The sequence below is a fragment of the Narcine bancroftii genome, chromosome 1 (assembly GCF_036971445.1).
Source record: "Narcine bancroftii isolate sNarBan1 chromosome 1, sNarBan1.hap1, whole genome shotgun sequence".
NCBI lineage: Eukaryota > Metazoa > Chordata > Chondrichthyes > Torpediniformes > Narcinidae > Narcine > Narcine bancroftii.
In genome coordinates, this window is record NC_091469.1 from 195,090,138 (window position 1) to 195,110,392 (window position 20,255).

General features: G+C 40.3%; 2 protein-coding genes and 2 long non-coding RNA genes across 19 annotated transcripts in view; 2 read left to right on the forward strand and 2 right to left on the reverse strand.

Annotated features, from left to right (window-relative positions):
• The window catches only part of med27 (mediator complex subunit 27), a 521,819-nt gene that overhangs the window by 448,314 nt on the left and 53,250 nt on the right, over positions 1 to 20,255 (reverse strand). The gene's annotated exons all lie outside the window — the stretch shown is intronic.
• On the forward strand, positions 1,960 to 9,148 carry LOC138736738 (endogenous retrovirus group 3 member 1 Env polyprotein-like). The gene is made up of 2 exons (XM_069886740.1): positions 1,960 to 2,275; positions 6,726 to 9,148. The coding sequence occupies exon 2, from the start codon at positions 7,272 to 7,274 to the stop codon at positions 8,661 to 8,663; it is 1,392 nt and encodes a 463-aa protein (XP_069742841.1). The 5' UTR covers positions 1,960 to 2,275; positions 6,726 to 7,271; the 3' UTR covers positions 8,664 to 9,148.
• Positions 8,189 to 15,898, reverse strand: LOC138736868 (uncharacterized). Its single transcript, XR_011340636.1, has 2 exons — positions 15,740 to 15,898; positions 8,189 to 8,570 (listed from the first exon to the last, which is right to left on the reverse strand). It is a non-coding gene; the product is annotated as an uncharacterized lncRNA (long non-coding RNA).
• On the forward strand, positions 14,911 to 15,401 carry LOC138736845 (uncharacterized). The gene is made up of 2 exons (XR_011340617.1): positions 14,911 to 15,102; positions 15,227 to 15,401. It is a non-coding gene; the product is annotated as an uncharacterized lncRNA (long non-coding RNA).

Below are 20,255 nucleotides of genomic sequence, written 5' to 3' on the forward strand. Positions count from 1 at the left end.
GGTCAGAAAAAAATATGATGGATTCTAATATGACATCCCAGGTATCAGCTTGATGTCTTTTTTGTCACAGCACTCCAAACATAGATCTGAGTATTTTTCATGTGTGACAAAGACTTCTGTCTCTACTATCCTAGTATCATCTGCTCTCAGCTGAAGATTTTAATAATTTATAGGATATGATACCAGAGATAACTTTGCATGCGCATACACTCACCCAAAATGCAAGCAGGTTTCTCAGCAACAGGAACATCATAGTAGCACAAGATCTTCTTACCTGATAATGGTGTGGATATCCTTCCAGAAAAAATGCATTGCAATATGTAAAGTATTAAATGTGTCATATAGGTTGGTTCAGTATAATTTTGCACATCAATTATATTTGAAACCACAAAAAATACATAAAATGAATCAGATTTACTCAGATTTATGTTTTAGTTCTGGACAAGAAGTAGGTACATTTTTGCATTCAACTTCACAGTGTTCCACAGTTAAACCTTTTTTGGTTTGCAATAGGTAACTTATTAGAACAAATAACAGGGATAAAATTCCCACAGGATCCAATGTTATTTTCATTGGGAGATATTAAGAGGGGTCAAACCTAAATTGAAATTCAATAAATATTAAGTTAAATTTGATCAAATTGCTTTAATGATAGCTAGAAAATGTATCACAATAACTTGGAAGTCAGATATTAATATGGGATTGAATCATTGGTCTGCAGAAGTTAGGAGTTAAATAACACTTGGAAAAAAAATCACTTATAATGTAAGAAATAGATATGATTACTTTTCCTTTTGTTAGTATTTTAATCGGTTATGTTTTTGGTTTTTTTTTGTAAGTGGGTTTTTTTCTCACATATATTATTAACTTTATTAATTCTTCACTCTTTATTTTGGGGGGAAGGAGGGGTTGGACTAATTTGAGTTGGGTTATTAATGTGTAATAATTATTGGGGATGGTATAGTTTATTTAGATTACTGATACTGTATTGTAATTTTATTATTTTATTCTTAATTTTTTTTAAATGTTATTCATGTTATAAAATCTTAAATAAAGTTTAAAAAAAAGAAATAGGTATCAGACGGTTTGGAATGAACACACATACATGCCCCTTCCACCCTGCCCCACCCCCCACCCCCACCACCCCCCCCCCCCTCAGGACCCCAAAACCCTGCAGCAAAAGAAATTCAGCAAGACAAATGGTTACTTAAACAAAAGTTACTTTTGTTTAATTATCTTTAAACATGAAAACAGTATCATATTTAATTTATTACAATTAACTTAACCCCCTTTTAATTCTATGCACACATGTATGTAACGTGTATATTTTCTAATTTAAATTATTCTGGAATTAACATTTTTTTGATGATAATAAAAAAATTTTTTAAGTCAAGCATTCTTAACAATCATTGCCCTAAATAAGAAAATTCTTAAAACTTAATGAGCTGGATTTTGCAACGGAAATTCTTTTTTTAAAATTAGAGTACAAATCAGATGTCAACTTCTTGATACCAGACATTAACAAAAATAGGGAAGCTGCTATCCAGGTACCTTTTGTCCCTCTTAGTATGCAGATTCAGTGATTGTGTTAATAACTAAAGTGCCGTAGAATTGTAGGAGTTTAGAAACAGTTACTATTTTAATGGAACTTTGAAACAATTATAGAAGGCAGAAAAAGCAAGGAAATAGCTAAAATGTTCTTTGTGTAAAATGGCGCATGAAAAAGTAGAGACAAGATAACAGAGGAATTTAAGCAGATATAGAAATATGCACAGTAACACAAAGGGCTTGTTTAATAGGGGGTGGGGAAAGGAGGTGCGAGTACGGGATAGGAGAAAGTCGGAGTCAGTCAAGAGTCAGGCGAATAGGGAAAAGTGCCAAACCAATCCAAGAAGGATAAATGTAAGAAAAATGTAAGGGGAGGTGAATTGAAAAATGTATAAAAACAAAGAAGCTTTCCGCTCTCGGTGCACATCCCCGAGGTAGGGGGAGAGTACCCAACCTTGCAATGTTGTAAATGTAAATAAATGTTCTTTGTTCTCAACTTTTGTCTCAAGCATATTTTGTTAACGTGAAGGCACTTCTCACAACTTGGGAGCTCGTCCGGGATCACACTCCCTCCACTGACTGGTGCTTGTCTGAAAGGGGGTTGCTGCACCCCGGCTGATTTAGCCGGACTCCTTGTGGACGTAGCGAGTGATATCCGAGAAGAGACGTTGAGAACAAAGGACGGGACAGCCGTGCGAGTGACGTGCTGGGAAGGCTCGACAGCCGGGTAAGACTAATTTATCCACCATGGGTGGGGGAGGGAGCAAAAAGAAAGGTCCGAGTATAGGACCGATTGATAGAATTCCCCCGGGAAGCCCATTGGGGAGGCAATTGATGATTTGGGGTGCGGGAAAGACCCGCGGGAAAGATAAAAAGAAAATGATCCAGTACTGTTGCCACGAGTGGCCTGAGAATCCAATTAAGGGGTCTTCAGTATTTTGGCCAAAATACGGTTCAGATGAGGATTGGGTATGCCAGGCGTTGAATACCTGGCTTTATGAGTATAGACCCGAGGACTCCGAAAGTAGTGATTATGCTGCCTGCTGGTTGTTTGTAGAATTTGACCAGATGGTGATGAATACAAGGGATCCGGCGAAATCTAAGGAACAGGAGTCTTTGGCTCCTCTTCCTGAAAATTGGGACCCCTTGCAGGCATTACCTCCACCATATCCTGAGCCGGCTCCTCCCTTGCCCTCTCCTCCCCGCCCGCTTTATCCTCCCCTTCCTATGTCTGCCACTCCAACCCCTCCGAGACTCATCAATGAAAATGAACGAGAAAACACGATAAGGACTAGGTTACAAGCTAAGGGTCCTCCGCCGCCTCTTACTCCCCCAGGTATACAACCCAGACTGTATGGGATTATTACAAGAGCAGTGTGAAAAACTTCATGAAGAGAAGGCTGGGGAATTTACTTTGGGTCCCAGACGTCATAAGGAAGATCCAGTTCCATCAGGAGCCTGGGCACCGGACCCTTCTCAGGCGCAAATGTTTCCCCTTCACGAGGTACCCTTGGGAGGTCCAGGGGGTGGAATAGGCTTTGTAAATGTCCCCTTGACTAGCACAGAAGTGAGAAATTTTAAATGGGAAATTAAGTCTTTAATTGAAGATCCTCAAGCCTGTGCGGAGCAATTAGATCAGTTTCTGGGACCTAACATTTACACCTGGGACAAGTTAATGTCTATATTCAAAGCTTTATTTTATTTAGATGATAGAGGAATGATTAGACAAGCTGGAATTAGGGTGTGGGATCGGGAACACCAGGGAGTCCAGGAGCAGTTGCTGGAGAGGACAAATTCCCTCTGGTCAATCCACACTGGGTAAGGGGACGGTAGATGGTCGCACCCGGATGGAAGATTACAGGGTGAACCTGATAAAAGGAGTGAGGGAGTCAGTACCAAAAGGTCAGAATTTTAAGAAAGCATTCGAGGTTTCACAGGGCCCAGAGGAAACCCCCTTGGCCTTTTTGACTAGACTGCGGGCAGCAATACAACAATATGGAGGATTGGATAGAGAGTCACCAGTTGGGGAACAATTAGTTTTGACAGGATTTGTTACAAACTCAGCCCCAGATATACGAAAAAAACTTCAAAAGGCGGAAAATTGGCATGAACAGGGATTATCCCAGCTCCTACAAATAGCCCAAAGGGCATATGTCCAAAGGAGTGAGGATAAGCAGAAAGGAAAGGCGAAGATATTAATGAAGGCGGTAAAGGAAGTCGTAAATGGACAGCAGGGAAGTCAAAGTCGCCGGACCAACGGTCCGGGCGGATGGATGGGAATGAGAGAAAGAGGGCCAGGATTTGAAGGATGGGACAAACCCCAGGGTCCCCGACCACGAGCGGGGGCTCCAAGAGGTGGTCCCAACAAAGGATGGCAGACAGGGCCCAAGGTTTGATACTATTGTAAAAGAGAGGGACACTTCAAGAGGGAATGCCCCCAGAGGGCCATGGACACAAGATCCTATGTCCTGATGGAGGAGGAAGATTAGGGGAGTCAGGGTTCTCTCGTAAAGAGTGCCGTGGGGCAGCATAGAGAACCATTGGTAAACTTAAGCATAGGACCCCACAAAGAAGATATGATTTTTATGGTAGACTCGGGAGCTGCTCATTCTAGTATTTTAACCAAACCCAAGGGAACAGTTTTTAATGGGAGGGTGATTATTTCAGGGGTCGGGGGATCTAACTTTGAGGTTCCTGAATTAAGGGGCCTTAGGATACAAATGGGGAGAAAAGTAATAAGGGGAGACATTCTACTGGTTCCCCAGGCAGGAGTATGCCTGCTGGGACGGGATTTACAGGATTTATTGGGTATCGGGACCCGGCCTCAAGGAAAGGGAATTGGGGCCCAGTTCTACACATTGACACAAGAAGATTGCGAGTTGATCGACCCCAAGGTGTGGTCCAAGAAGGGAAATAGAGGGGGGTTGGATGTTCCCCCACTTCGGGTCACGCTAAAAGACCCCAAACGGATTGTCAGACGAAAGCAATATCCAATCCCAATGGAGGGAAGGAAGGGACTGCAACCCGTAATTGATCAATTATTATTGGATGGGTTACTCGAACCCTGTATGTCCCCCTTTAACACCCCAATACTGCCAGTATGAAAACCAGACAGTACTTATCAGCTGGTACAAGACCTACGAGAATTAAATAAGGTGATTTTGGCCCGATACCCCGTTGTGCCTAATCCTTATACAATTATGGGAAAAATAGATCCAAATGGTAAATGGTTTAGTGTGACAGACCTGAAAGACGCCTTTTGGGCTTGTCCTCTGGATGAGGGTAATAGGGACATGTTTGCCTTTGAATGGGAAAACCCGTATACTGGACGAAAGAACCAGTATCGCTGGACAGTTCTCCCACAAGGCTCTACAGAGTCCCTTAATCTGTTTGGCCAGGTATTAGAACAAGTGTTGGAAGAAGCTCCAAAAAGATAAGACTGTCAACTAATACAATATGTAGATGATTTATTAATCACAGGAAAAGAACAGGAGGCTGTCAAACAATATACGATGGATATGTTTAACTTTCTGGGAGAAAAGGGGTTGAGAGTAAGTGAGGCGAAATTGCAATTTGTGCAGCCAGAGGTAAAATACCTAGGCCATCTAATTAGTCAGGGGTGTCGGCGAATAAGCCCGGAGAGAATACGTGGCATTTTGCAGGTCCCACCTCCCAAGATGCCCGAGAGCTCAGGAAGTTCCTTGGTCTGGTGGGATATTGCCGAATTTGGATAAAAAATTATTCTAGTTTGGTAAAATTTTTGTATGATAAGTTAGCTGGCCTAGATAATTCTCTTGCTGTCTGGACAGAGGAAGAAATGGAGGGATTTAAGAGGATAAAGAGTTGTCTCGCCAAGGCTCCAGTGTTGGCATTACCTGATTTGAATAAACCATTTGACTTATTTACTAATGCAAAGGATGGGGCAGCTACGGGTGTATTGACCCAGGAGCAAATGGGGCTCCAGCAACCAGTGGCGTTTTTGTCCAAAGTATTTGACCCAGTTTGCCGCGGATAGCCGGAGTGTGTCCAGGCTATTTCTGCCACCACTGTCCTGGTAGAAGAGGGTCGAAAGATTACCTTTGGCGCACCCATGACTGTCCATACCCGCACACCATCCGAACTATTCTGTTACAGCATGCGGGGAGGTGGTTGACTGATTCGAGAATTCTAAAATATGAGGCAATTTTGATGGACCAAGATGACCTGATGCTGGTTACTAATCGGGACCAGAACCCAGCTGCATTCTTAGTATCTCCGTCAAGTGAGACAGCCTATGATCAGCTGGAACATGAGTGCTTGGAAATAATAGATTTGCAGACTAAGATCCGGAGTGATCTAGGGGATGAGCCTCAATGTGAGGGAGAGAGATGGTTTATAGATGGTTCTTCTCGTTGTATAGAAGGAACCCGTTACAGTGGATATGGCATAGTGGATGGAAAAGATGGTTCTGTTATCGAAGCTGGTCGCCTACCCGGTCTCTGGTCAGCTCAGACATGCGAATTATATGCGCTGTGTCGAGCCTTCCAGGGACTACAGGAGAAAGTAGGAACACTTTACACAGATTCTAAATATGCTTTTGGAATTGTACATACCTTTGGAAAAATTTGGAAGGAACGGGGGTTAATTACAGGAAAGGGCCAAAAATTAGTCCATGAAAATTTAATAATCAAATGTATGGATGCTTTAATGCTGCCGAAGGAGGTGGCCGTGGTCCATGTCCGGGGACATCAGGTAGGGGAAAGCCCCGAAGACCGAGGTAACAGACAGCCAGATGAGGTCGCAAAGGAGGCATCCATGGGAGTAAACTTCAGCTCACCCATCTGTGTGCTGAGACAGGTCTCTCCTGGTTTAAATGTTTACCCCTGGCTTTGATTTGTATTCGTACCGCTCCCCGTCGTGATATTGCCATCTCCCCGTATGAAATGATGTTCGGCCTTCCTTATCTGGGCTCCCATACAGACCTCCCAATACCGGAGGCAAATGACCAATTTATATCTAAGTATCTGCAGGAACTTTCCACCATGTTGGCTGATCTGAGAAGAAGGGGGATTCTAGCGCAGATGCCGCCTTTGGAATTCCCCATACATACCATTCAACCCGGTGGCTGGGTATTGAAAAGAGTTGGAAAGATGTTAAGTTGTCGCCAACCTGGGATGGTCCTTTTTGTGTCCTTCTAGTTACAGATACTGCTGTATGAACGCGTAAAAAGGGTGGACTCATGTCCAGAGGGTGAAACGTTATCACCAGCTCCTCGAGAATATCTCCACTGACCTAGAAGGCTCATATTGGCAGTCGGAGCGACATCCTAGCGACCTCAAGCTCACCCTGCGACGAAAAATTTGATTTGTGTATAATAATAATGTCCTTGTTTGTATTTTTCTTTATTTTCCCCATTGCTTTCACCTCCACTTCGTCTTGCGCCCAATGTGTTAAGTCCTTTTGGAAGAGGGGCACTTCAGGTAATGATGTTGAGCTTAGGGAGATTAAGTATTTTGAGAAGTGGATGGGGACGAAGGAGGGTTGTGTAGTCCCAAGAGACATATACCATTTTTCTAAGTCTAGGAGAGGGTTCTCCCCTAGGTAGGTCAAGAAATAGATTCTTCCTGTCCTGCACCCCCCCGCCCCCAGGACCCTTCTGTGCCTCCAAATTAGGCAAACTGGGAGACCCTCTAGTGAAGGAAGTGATTTCATTGGGGGCAGGTTCTAAGTATAGTGGTACCAACATGATCACCATTTCGCCACATGAGTCTCAAAAGAACTTATTCGAGAGGGCAAGAATACAAGTCAATAGGCATAGACTTGGAGATAACCTATGGGTCGATTTACATCAACTTACCGTCCGGGAGCTTGGTGTTCGTAACTGTTGGATTTGTAGCGGCCCAACCCGGGATGGAACTTGGCCATGGAGAGGTGAGCCATTAGATGATCGTACACTCCTTGCCTCCAATATTTCTACTAGCGCTTCTGGTCGATCCCGTGAGTTTTGGAAGTTGGAAAACCATCCACAAGGCTTTAAGTGCTTGGTAAAAGAACACGGCAGGTACCCAAAAGGCGATTTGGCTTGCCGGCGCTGGAAAAATATCACTAGTGGAAATTGGGTTCCTGCCCCACCTACCGGATTCCTGTCCCTTTCTAATCAATCAGATGTTCCCTGTGTACCCCTGGTTCCCATTAATTACACATCTGACCTTGTCGACGTTGGGTTTTGGAATTGGACTGGTTTCAACCCTTATCAGGCAATTCCTGCACTGAGATCCTTCTGGGAAAATTCTAGTCCTTCCGGCTATGCACCCGATGGGTTATATTGGATTTGTGGTAATATGGCTTATACATACCTTGAACCCGACTGGAGTGGAACTTGTTGTATTGGAATGATACAACCACATTTCCATCTTCTTCCCCCAGATTCTGATAAACATATTTCCACTCGGCTACATTCCCCCATACAACACCGTTCGGTTGAGATTGGCAGATGGGGGGATGACTGGCCCCCTGAACGCATAATTTCATACTATGGACCAGCTACGTGGGCACAGGATGGTTCATGGGGGTACCGAACTCCAATCTACATGCTCAATCATTTAATCCGTTTGCAGGCTGTCCTAGAAATAATTACTAACCAGACAGCTACTGCTTTAGATTTATTCGCAGAGGAACAGCAACAGATACGAGCAACAGTTTATCAAAACCGCCCAGCCCTGGACTATTTATTGGCTGCAGAAGGTGGTGTGTGTGGCAAGCTGAACCTTTCTAATTGTTGCCTTAAAATTGATGATAAGGGACAAGCTGTTAAAGACATCTCTTCAGGAATACGGAAACTCTCTCATGTTCCGGTGCAGACATGGCACCCCGCCATTGACTCATGGTTTTCTAAATGGTTTAGTGGTTCCTGGTCATGGATACATTCAGCACTTGTCTTCGTTGCCTTTATACCTCTTGTCTTAATTCTAATCCCTTGTATTCTTCCTGGCCTCCAGTGTTTAGTTAAACGAGCCGTCCAACAAATCAGCCCCATTATGGTTCTGCAACAACAGAATTATGCTGAAGCAGCAGAGAACCTTCTGAAACTATGGGAGATAGATACCTCTATTATTTTGACAGGTGTGAAAGCGTAGCACTTTTTAAGGGGTGGATTGTAGGAGTTTAGAAACAGTTACTTTTTGATTATTGTAGGAGTTTAGAAACAGTTACTATTTTAATGGAACTTTGAAACAATTATAGAAGGTAGAAAAAGCAAGGAAATAGCTAAAATGTTCTTTGTGTAAAATGGCGCATGAAAAAGTAGAGACAAGATAACAGAGGAATTTAAGCAGATATAGAAATATGCACAGTAACACAAAGGGCTTGTTTAATAGGGGGTGGGGAAAGGAGGTGCGAGTACGGGATAGGAGAAAGTCGGAGTAAGTCAAGAGTCAGGCGAATAGGGAAAAGTGCCAAACCAATCCAAGAAGGATAAATGTAAGAAAAATGTAAGGGGAGGTGAATTGAAAAATGTATAAAAACAAAGAAGCTTCCCGCCCTCGGTGTACTTTCCCGAGGTAGGGGGAGAGTACCCAACCTTGCAATGTTGTAAATGTAAATAAATGTTCTTTGTTCTCAACTTTTGTCTCGAGCATATTTTGTGAACGTGAAGGCACTTTTCACAGAACCTCAATAGGTCTTGCAGCATTTTCATGGCAAAAGTACATAACCATTCAGGCACCTGTCTGCTTTTTGTTCATACCATGAAAGGCTCAGGCACAAAAAGTTGATTGTGTATCTTTGCCACAAAGAATGCTGCGAGCCCTGCAGAGTTTCTCCAATGTTTTTGTGTATTAAACCTTTTATCTCTGGTGAGTTCATGAAACTGCAGAGTTTCAATATTGAAGCAAGAACACAGAAAAGCATGAAATTGCTGAGCTTATACGATATATAGTAAACTTTGCAGAAATCATCACAGCTTATCCATCCACAACAAAGTACCTTTTTAAACTGTACCTTTGATCAAATCACTTCAAAGCGTTGACAATTAACTCTTACAAATGCAGAGGTTAATAATTATTAGAAATTTGCATTTCTATTTTTCAAATAGATTCTTCTGTTGCCTTTTATTTTGCTTTATGTACTCAATTTCACCTTGAATTAAATATTTGAAGTAAGACAGACCATGATGTAGACCATTAAGTACCAATTCTTCCTGATTGATTCAGATGATACACAGTTGGTTGTCCATTTCTCTGTTTTTCCAATACCCTTCAGAGTGCAATGTTGTTTTGGCTCTCACAATCACAGCAAGTTCCAGTGAAAAATCCCATTTTGTATCTGTGTAAGTTTAACAAAAACCTAATGCTCTTGATGCTTAGCGTAAAGCAAAATATCATGCGACCTCACACGATTAAAAAGACAATGAACAATGCTGGATCTGGCAAAAATATATACAATTCAACATACTTCATCCTATCATTCAATGTCATGAGATATGCACAATATGATCGGGCAGATGTTCAACAGCTGATGGATGCAGCCTAGGTTAAAAGCAAATAATTGTTTTCCCTCCTCCTTTCTTTCTTACCCTAACCCATGCAGAAAATGATTGGCATCCCTTCATACCTTCCCCAAGATTTTATGAACTGAATACAGGAAGCTCCATTCTTTCAGTCATAACACTGAAGTCAAGTGCTCTAGATTTCCTAACAGAGATTGATGGGACCAATTGACTGGGGACAATGGGCAGATGGAACTGCAGAGCAAGGAAAGATATGAGCAAAAGGAGGAGAAATCTGGCATGTCTGGAATAAAACCCACAATTTCACCCTTTTAGCCTCTGCATCCATCCGATTATTCTATGCCATTTTTGCCACAGCCAATGCAATCCCATCATCAATCACATATCCCCCTACTGCACCTCACCCCACCCCCCCCCCCCCCACCCTCACCTGTGCCTTAAGGAATAGTTCTCTTCATGACTCTCATGTGCTCATCTTTCCCCAATCACTACTCTCATTCCCTAGAACCTGTCCCTAAATCTGTATGGGCTACAACATCTGTCCTTTCACTTCCTCCCAAGTCATCATTTAGGGATCTAAACAGTCCTTCCAAGTGAGGAATATGTTCATCTGAACTTCCAAACCTGACCTACTGCATTTGATGCTCAGGATGTGGACTCCTCTACTCTGGCAAAACCAATCACTGGCTAGGCAAAAATTTTACCGAGCAACTGACCAATGTCCATAACAACAATTGTATGCTTCTAGTTGAATGTCAATTTCTTTCCACTCCCACAATGACCCATCATCATCCTCCAGCTTCTCCTTTGCTACAGAGGCCAATGGCAAATTGGAACAAAATTTTGTATTCCATTTAGGTATCTTACAATCCAATGGTTAGAACACTGAAACATTGAGTTTTCCAAAATTCAGGTAAGCCACACCTCCAGTATTCTACTCCCACCCACACTCACTTGCCTAGTTAGTTTTCTTCTTCTTTTGTTCATCCTTCCTCTTTTCACATGGTTCCATCTGCACATCATCTCTTTCCCCATTAAATTCCATCCACCACTGGGAACCATCCTTCCTCCTTCCATTCCCCCCCACCCCCCACCACTACCTTATCCATCTGGCACCATCTACCCATCATTCCTTACAATCTTCATATTCTTGGATTAATTTAAATACAGAAATCAGCCAATTTATCAAACAAACTGGTTTTCTATTATGTTACTTCTCTCTAATTATTCAGTTAAATTGTTGTCCTACTTCTGATAGCGTTTAATGGATAGCAAATTATCAGATGGAGGAATCAGCTAATTTCACAATCAAGTTGATCAACAGGGGATAAATGGATTATTGCAATAAAAGGAAAATAATTTAAAAAGAACAAATTGAAACCCAAAGATACTGCTTTAACTTGCCAAACTTGTTAATATTTTAACAAATCTATAAAAGGACAAGAAAAGAGAAGAACAACTATTTAAAACTATTTGATACCTGAAAGTAGGGACTTGAGACGAGGCTGGCACAAAACTGTAATTTTCTATACAAGACCAGTAATCAATTGAAAAAGAAATCACCAACAACTCAAACTACTTTAGAGCTACTTAATGTATCGAAATATTTTGCACTACCAACAAAACTCTGATTGCAAAATCAGTCTTTGAATCTGACTGACAATCTTTAAACCAGTTTTTTTCCCCTCTAAATCTTTAACACACATTCAAGAGAGTGAAATTGTTCCTGCTATCCAAATGATTTATTTTCTATTTAGATACTTTCATCATAACTCTTGAAATTGGGCCTACTCAAGTAAAAAAATACTTAAATAACATTAACAAATAAAATACCCCTTCAAGTTCTGAAGCCTTGCACATTTCAGGAGTTCATGCATTTTGATAAAAAACTGACCCACAGAAATCATTTGCTATGACAATTCAACATTCTTTCCAGGGATTTATCAGCACATTGCAAAATGGCAATGCTGTAGGATTTCATAAGCTAAAAAGATACACAATTTGGAGTGGAAATGCCCAATATGTTCTTTTCTTGTAGAATAGATCCATTATTACTCCTGATCATCAGCATGCAATTGGTCCAAAAATCTGACCAAACTGGATTGGGTGAGGCTCTGTAACATAAACTCGTACACTTCTGGGTCAGGAATCAAATGCTTTCTTCTTAATTGGCTCAAGGAGTTTGGTGTGATGTCTTAAAATAATTGTCATCAAACATCCAGGTTTGATGGTTTCAGTGATTTACTATTTAACATTTAATTCAACTGGTTCATACAATACTGTTGAGAATTGACCCTTATAGCTCATTAGGGTTAAAAAGCAACTTGTCATCTCAGGCACACAGCAAATGCTTTGGGCAGTAAAGAATTTCTGGCACAATTTTGAAATCACAGAGGACAGTGCAGCCACTCTGATCTGATCACGCAAGTCTTAGTTAAAAAAAATTACTGATCCATTATTTATGAAACACTCTGCAGTTGCTGCTGAGAATGGCAGGATCAAGCACTTCATCCGATTCTGTCAGTGATGCTGACACAGCAGATGCCAAGGCCATTTTTGTACCTTCAATCTCTCTAATTAAATATAATGTAGCTCTATATATCACACACTCATTATACATGTATGGTCCATTTATAAATCAACACTGCAATAATAAAGACAACAAGGGTTTCATTCCATTTCATACCAAGATGTCCTTTCACAGGCTGCAACATAAATTTAAGTATACTTAACATTAGGACTTTAACTTATCTATTGAGGGAACACTCAAATTTCTTTCATGAAACATAATTCGACTATTAGTAGTGTAATGATTATAATATTTTGGGAGAATTTTGTAATATTTGGGGAACTGGTAAGATTTAGAGTAGGTTACATACATACCCACATTTTAAAACAGATCTTATTTGAAAGACTGAAGGATTCACATTGCAGGATCTCTGGAAAATGTTATGCACATTTCACAAGTAGGTGCTAATGGAAATGGCTCATAAAATGCATGACATTGTCTTGCTGGAGTCAGGATGACTACGAGTACCCTTTCTGCAAAGTGCTCACAGAAAGGACACTCCTGCGTTTTGTTTATCTAACAACAATTTGAGCAGAAGGAAGAACTCCTATTGTTTGCTGGAGAAGGTGGGGGTTTTGCAAGTCACATGAGTCATATGCTTTTTCATTGGAGTTTCAATTGGAGAGAGAGAGAGAGAAATTGCGGGCACAAGCTCTTTCAGTCAGTGTGTGTGGGACACTTGAACAGTGGATTCCAGGAAGAACTGATGAAAAGTTCCAAAGCAGTGGATGGCTGGAAGTGCTGTTTCTCTTAGAATAAGAAGAACAGAACGGAACTCTGTGATGGCCTGAAAGAAAGAGTTTATCATCTGGAAAACCTTAATGGAGCAAGTTTCATCAGCGAGACATTGAGGTGATTAATGGTGGTACCTCAGTTGTGGAAATCCTGGAACAACAAATCTCTCTCTGCAAACCCTACAAGAACCTTCCTGGGCAGTAAACATTTACCTTTCAAGCACCAAAGCCTGGTGAACTTCATACATGTTAAATTCTGTGCACAGTATAAGAATTGCCTGCATCCAGAGAACTTGGAAGAAGGAGAAGTGAGATTGAACTATGAACCAAAGAACTTTTCTTGAATTTACACACACATTGCATACACATGCTCTTAGAATAAGAAGGGGGTTAATTTGAGTTAGTATAAAGTATATTTAAGGATAAGTAGAGAGTTAAGTTAAAGTTTGATTCTATTTTCATGTTTAAAGTTGATTAAAAATAACTTTTGTTTTAAAAACCACTTGTCTTGGTGAATGTCTATTGCTGCTGGGTTTGGGGGTTCTTTGGGCTCGTAACAGTAGTATCTCTAAATTAGTACATTTTAGGTATGGATAACACTGGAGTTCAACCATGAAAATCTACTTTGATTGTTTGATTCCAAAGTGACATGCTGCAAAGAGGAAGCAATAACTGTCATAATTCCTTTATTTATCTAAACTCCAGATTTTCATATCTCTCAGCAATACCATGTTAATTTGATCATACTTCAATGGCAGGTCTCTAAACCCACAACTTTGCTGTTTGCCAGAATCAGAGCAAACAGAGCTCTTTAGCCCTCTCTTGTCAATCAGTGGAAGTCATGGCATTAAAAACATACAATGTTGGAAACCCGTTAATACACAAAAGTGCTGGAGAAATTTAGCAGGTGCCACAGCATCTATCAGAGGCAAAGATATATAACCTTCATTTCAGGCCTGGGTCCTTCATCAAGGTATGATCAAAAAGCTAGCAGGTATCTGAATAAGAAGATGAGGAGAGGAGGGAAAAAAATACAGGCCAAAAGCCAAGAGGACATGGATAGGAGGACAGGAGAAAAAAACCTGAGAATTGATCAGAGGAGGGAGGATTAACTGTGAATGCAGAGCTAAGGAAAGGAGACAGAGGGATAAGAAAGGGAGAGATGGGAAGGCTAACAGAAACCAGAGAAGTCAATGTTGAATCCATCTGATTGGAGGGTGCCCAGATGGAATACAAGTGGTCTTCCTCCAATTTGTAGGTGGTCTTCAATTCCCAATGTGGAGGGGGAAAAACTGAGTTAATATGGCAGAGCGATAATCTTCCATAACACAAATGCAATCATGAAGAAGGCACACCAATGCCTTCACTTTTTAAGGAGATTTTACATCTACTGAACTTCTACCATTGTACTATGGAAAGTATATTGACTAATGGCATCATGACCTGAATTAGAAACTTAAATACAGAGTTATGGAAAAAGGCTGAAGAAAGTGGTCAATGTAACCAAATCCATCATGGATACTAACCTCTATGACATCATAAAAGACCCCCACCACCCAGGCAATGCTTTCCTCTCACTGGTAACTTTTGGCAGTAGCTATAGAAGCCTGAAATGCAGCACCTCGAGGTTCAGGAAAAACAAAAATCCAATTGCTATCGGGCAATTGAACTTCCTTACTGTAACACTACTTCAAGATGACTGAAGATCTGTCTGCTCCACTGACACAGCACATTTTTTTAACAGCACAATTCCCAACTGATTACTGGTTTGTTTTACTTTTTTTTCTTGTTCATTGTTGGGTATTGTATGTTTTATGTACCCAAGAAGCTATAGCAGGAAAATATTTCATAATATCTTTTCATTGTAATTCTGTATATGATTTCATTCAGGTTGTTACAAACTGAAAAAACAAGATATTTGACACTTCTGAATTTAACAATGAATGCTGAAGGTTGCAATGTACCCAGACGGAAGATAAGGTGCTATTCCTCAAGTTTCTGTGGAGAAAGTGTGGGAAGGAGAATTAAAGTTAGTAATTTTGAAAAATAAAAACTATAAATAAAAGCAGAAAATGGTCACTTGGCAGGTCAAGCAGCATATCAAGAAAGAGATATAGTGTTAGCTTTTCAGACCAAAGACCCTTGACCAGAAATGAGAGAAAGAGAAAACAACTCAAGTTTAATTTAGACAGTATGAAGCAGAAATATGGAAAGGATCAAAGAAATATACAATTCATCTTCATAGAGATCTGTAGTCCTCAAAAGGAGAAGAAGTGATTCAGTTGCATTTCTACCAATCAATCGCATATTCCTTCCTTTTAAAGATGTCTTAATGAGGTACTTTGCTAAATGGACTGAAGGTTCCACATTAGCTCCAAAATTGTGATTCTTTCTATTTCATACCTCCATTACTTCCACGAAATTTAATCCTTCTATGGCCTAGGCCGTCAGAATTTGGGATCATTTAGATCTTGTCAGCACTATGAAATATGATGAAAATAAGAAAACTAATATTTAAACTGAGTCATAGAAAGTAGTTACCAACATCTAATTGCTCACACAAGCATCATGAATGAATTTTGAAACATGATACCGATCCTACATTTTGTGTCACAGGAAGCAAATTTTCATTAAATTGACTTCATGAGCAAGTCACTAGTCATAATAAACTGGGCAAATTTAATCTTTGGTAAATGGAAAAATGTTCTGTGGGAAGCATTCAAAAAGAATTTAACACAAGATGGAATCAAACCATACCCAAAAAGCAAGATTTTTTTAAAAAATGATGGAAATACAGAATTATGATATATTGGTGTTAAGGAGTGGAAACAAAAATAAACTGGTGTCACAGTGGTGGTGGTGCCAGTTCAGGAACAGTAGTGAAGGTTTGTTAACCACAGATAAATCTGTTTGGAAGAGATAAACAGAAGGGCATGAATAAGAAAAGGGAAAAAACAAAAAGCATTGTTGGGATTGTGAGATACCAAAAACTTTAACTGCTGGAAATCTGAAATAAATTAGATTGCTAAAAATAATAAATAGGTCCAAGCAACAGCAATAGAGAGAAAAACAAAGGTTAATGACCCTGAATCAGAACTAGTCTGTTTATCTGTTCACAGATGCTACCTGACATGCAATTGAATATCTAATTATGTCACGTCTTTATGTATACACAAAAAGAATTAAGATAGAGTCTGGAAAAAAAAATTATTTAACATCTCTTAAGACTATGCATTATTATAAAATCCAAGTTCAGAATTGCCTGACCTTACTCTCAGTTAGAAATATATCCATAGTCCAAAATCTGCCTTTTGAGAGTAAAAAAAAGTTAATTTTCATAACCAGTTTTCACTCCACTAGAATTCATTTCCTGTAATAATAACAGAGACTTTCTCCAATCTTTTTTCTATCACAAGCCAAGAATCAGCAAAACAATTCTCTGAAGTATGATTTTTTTTAAGTTTAAATTTAAATTTAGACATTAAACACAGTAACAGGCCATTTTGGCCCATAGGCCCATGCCACCCAATTTACACCCAATTAACCTACATCTGTAGTACATTTTGAGGGTGGGAGGAAGCCAGAATCCCCAGGGAACAACCACACAAAGGGAGAATGCACAAACTCCTTACAGACAGTGCAGGATTCAAACCCAGTCCCGATCACTGGAGCTGTAAAGGCGTTGCACTAACCGTGCTGCCCTGGTTTTCTCCCATGAATATCAGTAAAAGTAACATCGTCCCCATATTGATGGCCCTTTGTCGCACTATCACTGCATTTGATTCACAGGGATGCCAAAATATAAATAGATTTTAAAAAGCTCTAAAAATGTATCAATTAAAAACAAATTCAATTAAAAACTAATACATACATGACAAGTTTCCAATCCTGAAAACTAAGCAGTGACAGCTCTAGAAAAATGGACATATATGTTGAGTAAACATATAGGTTCAGTGCAGTTACAACTTCCATCCTTAAAACAATCTTGGACCAGATAAAAGGAAAAGTCCCATTGGGAAGAAAGATTAAGTAGAGGCAAATATTTCCTTCTGTATTTTTCACCGTGGCTTAAAAATTGCCAGGAGGAACTCCATTTCAAGATAATAATAAGCCGTAGGGATAAGAATTATTTTCCTTACACCAGTACAGATTCAGTACATGAAGCTATTACCCATATCTATAGATGCAAACACTGTACTTTATTCCAAAACAGTACTACTATTGGCAAAATTGAAATCAACTTGCTAGAGCTACAATAATCAAAAATACTTCAGTGATTTTCTCTGATAAGGAACTAGAGGATGCATTCATCAGTTTATCATAGAACAGGTTCCTCTTGGAAAGTAAAATAATAATCTTTATAATGATTTTATATTTAAATGGTTTCAGATGAAAAAACTTCCCCAATATTTTAACTGTATGCATAACTTTTAATGTATTTTTATGTTATTTTAAATAATTTTGAGGAGGTCAACCTTCAGAATGCATTGTGCTAACCTTTAGGAAGGACATAGGTCCAGGAACAACATCTTATTCTCAGCACAAAATTCAACATTTGAAATTCAAACAATTGATTTTATTCATTCGGGCAGCATGGTCATGCAATATGCAAGGTCAGTAGTTTGCATTTGTTTGAAAGGACAACATCAATACTTCCTGAAGCATATTTAGGCAGAGCCGAAGTTTGTTAATTCTGTCTAATCCTCCAGTGGGCACATACCACAGTCTTCTAACTGTGGGAAAATCTAGGAAAAATTCCAAGTACCTCTGCAATTGGTGGCAGAACAGAAAGCAACATTCCTCTGTGCAATTGCACATCATGTAGCACTCATTGTCATTTTCACATTTGAATTAAACTCCCTATTTTTTAAATTTTGCATTAGTCAGTCATTTTTTGAAAAATGCAAGTAAACAATGTATGCCTGGTAGAAGAAATAAAGTTAATACAGATCACTAAAATGTTGAACATATTTAAGATCTCCAATAGATCCATATATATCCATGTAACGATTAAAACACAGAAACAGGCCATAAACCTTCTCCCACCTAGTCCCATTGTCCCGCACCCAGCTCATCACCTTATCTAGCAAGATGGCTTCAGTTTTGCCGATAACATTGTTTTTAAAAACCTCTAACTCCAAGATTGATTATTCTGAAAACTAACCTTACAACCTATACAACTTCAGATAACTGTAATTCACCTAGATTTGAGGAGAACAGCATCATCTTTCACTAACCTTATTACAACTGATAAATCAGACTACCAGTTTCCATGAATTGATGAGACATCTTATAAATAATATGCAAATAATTGGAAATATTTGATCAACTCATGGTTGCTGCTCACAATTAAATATAGTAAATAAATGTGATGAGATTATTGGAATTAAACAATCTTATTATATCATGAGGCAAAAGAATCAGCAATGTCATCACTTACAAAGGAATTAGAAGAGAATGTTCTGAACCCCAGACACAATTGTAACTAGTGAAGTACAAGCCAGAATTGTACTAGTCTCAGACGTATCACAGCTACAATAACAAAACCCAGCAAATTCATTTGTTGGGTCACAGAATGTGGAACCCTTCAGGTTAAAAAACACAGCTCAAACCTTCCAGAGGTTAATGCATGCATTGGGCTGGGATCTGCAATCCGTCTTTATTTATTTAGACGACATTTTGATAGCCAGCCACAACCATACTGAGCATGCTGCTCACTTAAGACTATTGTGCTCCAGACTAAGTGAGTTTGGCTTAACCATCCATCCGGCCAAGTGCCAGTTTGGCCGAGAGACAAACCGATTTCCTGGGGCATTGAGTTGACCAACATGGGGCCAGCCGTTGCCTGCAAAAGTGGACGCCATTCGATCTTTCCCTAGGCCATCAACTATGAAGAGCCTGCAAGAGTTCACTGATATTGTCAATTTCTATTACTGCTTTACACCGGCGGTGGCCTGCATCATGGGCCTGTTATTCTCCTTCATGACAGGGCCCAAGAAGAACACTGAATGGTCAAAGGAGGTAGCTGAGGCTTTCCAGCCAGCTAAAGATGCCCTGACCAATGCCACCCTCCTTGAGCACCCGAGGACGGATGCCCCGAACGCCTGCACTGTGTACGCCTCCAGCACAACAGTTGGGGGTGTACTTAAGCAACTGGTTAATAGACAGTGGCAGCCTCTAGCCTTTTTCAATAAACACTTCAGGCCACCAGAGTTCAAGATCAGTGCCTTTGATTGGGAGCTGTTAACATTATACCTGGCAATTCGGCATTTCCGCTTCTTCCTGGAGGGCAGGAAATTCAAAATTTTCACAAACCATAAGCCACTCACTTTTGCTTTCAGCCAGCAAGTCCAATGTGGTAGCCGATGCTCTATCACGACCAGTGCACACCCCCACCCCAGGCATCAACTACGTGGCCCTGACTAAAGCACAGCAAGCGGAACCTGACATTCCAGCATACCGGGTAGCACTCACCGGCCTCTGACTAGAGGAAGACCAAATTGCCCCAAGTAACCAGACTGGTAGGCCTCACCCTGTCATTCCGACAGCATGGAAAAGGTGGGTGTTTGACTCTGTCCATAATTTGGCTCACCATGCCATCAAGTCAACAGTAAAAATAATGGCCAGTAAATATGTCTGGCATGGTTTTCAGAAATAGGTCATGTGGTGGGCCAAAACATGCACGCAGTGTCAGGTATCAAAGGTTCAAAAACACATTAATGCCCCCCCCCGCCCCCCAACAAGTCCTTCGAACCAGCAAGCCGATGGTTCAGCCATGTGCATATAGATATTGTGGGTCCCCTACCAATAGCCAGGAATGCATGTTTACTGTTGACCATGGCTGACGACTGACCAGATGGCCTGAGGTGGTACTGTTGGCAGAAACTACTACGGAAGCATGTACATGGGCATTGTTAAA